Source organism: Nothoprocta perdicaria, unplaced genomic scaffold (genome assembly GCF_003342845.1).
Source record: "Nothoprocta perdicaria isolate Ctin4 unplaced genomic scaffold, notPer1 scaffold_49, whole genome shotgun sequence".
In the NCBI taxonomy this organism is placed as follows: Eukaryota; Metazoa; Chordata; class Aves; order Tinamiformes; family Tinamidae; genus Nothoprocta; species Nothoprocta perdicaria.
The window spans coordinates 4,468,741-4,472,168 of NW_020455743.1; the positions used below are offsets into that span (position 1 = coordinate 4,468,741).

The 3,428-nt window shown below is 53.2% G+C and overlaps 1 protein-coding gene across 1 annotated transcript in view; it reads right to left on the bottom strand.

The window, feature by feature from the left end:
* BCOR (BCL6 corepressor) overlaps positions 1 to 3,225 on the bottom strand; it is a 31,480-nt gene extending 28,255 nt beyond the window's left edge. The window contains exons 1-3 of the mRNA XM_026047314.1: positions 3,099 to 3,225; positions 1,552 to 1,630; positions 10 to 807 (exon numbers count right to left, since the gene is read on the bottom strand). Of these exons, the coding sequence (XP_025903099.1) occupies positions 10 to 807; positions 1,552 to 1,630; positions 3,099 to 3,184 (963 nt within the window). The 5' untranslated portion in view covers positions 3,185 to 3,225. The remainder of the gene's footprint in view (positions 1 to 9; positions 808 to 1,551; positions 1,631 to 3,098) is intronic.
* Positions 3,226 to 3,428: the final 203 nt, after the last annotated feature.

The following is a 3,428-nucleotide window of genomic DNA, read 5'->3' on the forward strand; positions in this document are numbered from 1 at the left end:
GGGCGCCGCCTTGGCGGCGGCCACGCGGGGCTGCTTGCCGGGCGGCAGGTGCGCGTAGGCGTGCGCCTCCACGGCCGCGCTGCCGCCGCTCACGCCCATCTTCCAGGACAAGCCCTTGTCCGGGCAGTGCACCAGGGGCGGGATGGCGGGCGCCGCCGACGCCGCCGAGAGCCGCATGGGCGACGCGAGGGACGAGGGGATGTGGGGCGCGACGTAGTGGGACGGGGGCAGGTATAAAAAGCGCTCGCCGTTCGTGCACACGGGCGAGTACGCCAGGTGCTGCGGTAAGCTGTAGGTGGACTGCTGAGGTAGCAAGGCCTTGTACATGTTCAACGAATACTTATTTGGTGAGTCCAGGAAAGGGTATATCGTGGGCGTAGCGCCCTCCATGTAAGGGTTTACCCAGGGGAGCCTTAGGTAACTAGCACCGTTGACGCCGAGAGGGCTCTGCTTGTCGCCGGCGGCCCTGTCCAAGCCGAGCGCCTCTCCCGTGGGGACAGAGCTTTTTTGTATTCCAGGTGGCGTTTTGTACATCGCGCTGAAGCCGTTGGGGGCTTTGGCGGAGACGGCAGCATTTTCCACCGCTTCAGAGGGGTTGGATTTGAACTGGATCTCCGGGGTTCTTTCAGGAGTAAATCCGAGACCTGCGATGGAGCTCGCCGCATCCCGCGACTTCTCGGAGCCAAGCCCGCACAAGCTGGAATAGACAATGCTGCTGGGCACCCTGAGTCCTTCTCGCATGAGTCCAGACCTGTCCATGCTCAGAGCCGCGAGGCTGTCGATGCGATGTGCCGTGGTCGCGTCCACCTTCACAGAACAAGAGGAACGTTACTTGGGCTGCACTGCCATGCGACCCACGACGCCTCCCGCTGCAGACCCGCTCCCGTTCGGCACGGAAACGACCCGACGCAAGCGCCGCATCCGCTGTGGAAAAAGTCCCGGGGCTGGACGTGGGAAGCAGAAGCTCCAGAGCAATAGGTGTCACCATCCGTGTCAAGGAAAACCTCCCTGCTCCCCAAATTCACTAGCTAGAGGCAAAGGCCTGAGGAGCTCACGGACGCTGCCCGCGCTCCGCCAGGAGCTCCCTCCTCCGAGCTCTGCCTCGGGGCTGGCACAGCCACGCGAGGCGGGCAAGGTGAGTGGGAAAAGCACTGAAAAACCCAACCTCCCGACAGCGCAGCGCCGAATCCCTGTTGCACTCGGCGCTCCCCACGCGCCCTCCAAGAGGCAGGGGGCTGCCGCCTTTGCTGAAAGGCCGGCGACACGGACCCGTCTCGCGGGACGCGCGGGCAGGCGCCACGACGCCACGCGAGACGGAGCCAAAAGCGCGCGCGCGACGCCGCCGCACAACACGCGCCGCACAGGCACGAGATCAGCAGGACAAACAAGCAAAGTCCAATTTCCCTCGTTCACAGAAACAATTTGTATGTGCCCAGGCAGAGCTGGAATTGCAACAGAAAGGTATTTTAATCATTTCTCCAAAAGGATCATCTAGCCGCCAGCTGGGGGAAGGGTTTAGAGCAGATTCCGTTTCAGCTGCTAAATTCTTACCACGCTGTGATTCAGGTGATTTTCTTCCCTCAACTCCAGTCTGCTTTTCGGTGCATCGCCATCATTAACTGGAATTTTCCTATTAATAAAAAAATAAATAAATAATAAAAAAAAGAAGACACAGCTATTCGAAAACATCCCGTGCATTTCTTATCTCACAAGATTATATCACCACCATATTTTGATTTCCCCAGGGAAGTCCCATACGACACCATACTTACCCTTCCGTGTATTAATGCACAGTGACTATTTTGGAAAGTAAGAAATTCATTCAGAAAACGAGATAAAAGTAAAAAGCGGTTTGACGCTGAGAACATTGAGTATACACATCTCCGAGCAACCTCACCCAATGCAAGGGATTTTTCTTAAGGCTTCCAATTTGCACTTCCCTTCTTCTTTCCCAAGGATATAATATAGCACTTGAAACATACCCTATTCACGGGCCATCCATACGCGCTGCAGAGGAGAAAATTAACCCACGCACACACACACTAATATCATACGAACGTCAGCTGCTCCATGCTAAAGAGGCAGCTGCACATCTGTGCCATAGCAGTGTTGCAGCACTGGGACTTGTTATCACAGAAAGCGCCGATAAAGAATAGACCTCAGTGCCAAATTTCAAATCCCAGGGATAGAAATCGCTGACATGGAGCAGAAGGAAAGTTTCATCATTACCCACAAGAACTCCTTTCAATCAAAGTGCTTAAAGGCACATCAGCACCCGACGCCGGAAATGCAATTTTAGGGGATTTGTTTACTCCTTTCTATAAGATCCACCTTTCCTGCAAGCGGCATGTAAACAACCGGGAGGGAAGCTGCTGCTGGAGGGTGGTGGAAGCAGAGGGGGATGTTTGGCTGTTTTCCTTCAGTTTGTGTTTGCAAACAGTTTTCCCTCCAAAGACCAAAAACTTTCCCTGGCTTCTGTGAGGCTTTTCACACAATGGTGAGAACACAGGCTCAAAGAGGAGGCAGAAAAAAAGCACTGCAAAACCACATCGAATTGGCACAGAGAATTGAAAGCATTACCTGTGAGTTCGGCTGCTGTTTTGCTTTGTGAAAAAGGTGGATTTTAAAAGAAGGGGACACCGCCAAGTGCCTGCACCACCCCACTGGAAATTATTAAAGAGTATAATTTTAATCATCTAATGAATGGTATTCAGAAGGAAGAAGGAAAAAAAAAAAAAAGCAGAAACAAAGAGAAATTCACTTCTCGGAGATGAAAAGGCCACTGTCTGTGTTTCACAGGACAAGCTGTTTGTTTGAGGGCGGAGAGCGCCAAGTCACATGCGTGAGCCCCGCAGCCTGCAGCCGCGCGAAGCACATGCTCGTGGTTGAACTCTCCTTCCCAAGCCACCAAGCGAATTGCAAAAAGTGTGTTTTGTGCACTTTTTTTGCACTGGGGAGCAATCTCCCTAAAGGGCGCCCCTGCTTCACTGGGGCAGCAGGTTGCCTGTTAAAACAGCAAGGCACTGGCTGCTCTCGGGCTCGTCCTGCTGCTCTCCACCACCGCCAGCCCCGTGCGAGCGGGCAGCTGAGGTATTTACCTGTCGTCATTAATTCCACACATGCGGACCCTCTCATTGCTCATCCAGCTATGCACGTTGCCATACAGGGGAGTTGCAGAAAGCATGACGTCTTCTTAAAAATCGCCGCTTCTCTTCACGGTTGTGTGTTCTATTAAAAAAAGAAAGAAAGAAAAAGGGAAAAGAAAAAAGAAAAAAAAAAAAGAAGTTGAGCAGATTTGTCGAGGAGGAAGTGCAAACATCGCAGCGGAGCAGCCAGCCTCCCTCCGGGTAATTAATAATGAATGCAGGATTGGTGCAGGGAGCGAGCTGCCTACGTTAACCACTAAGGGAGATACCCAGCAATAAAGG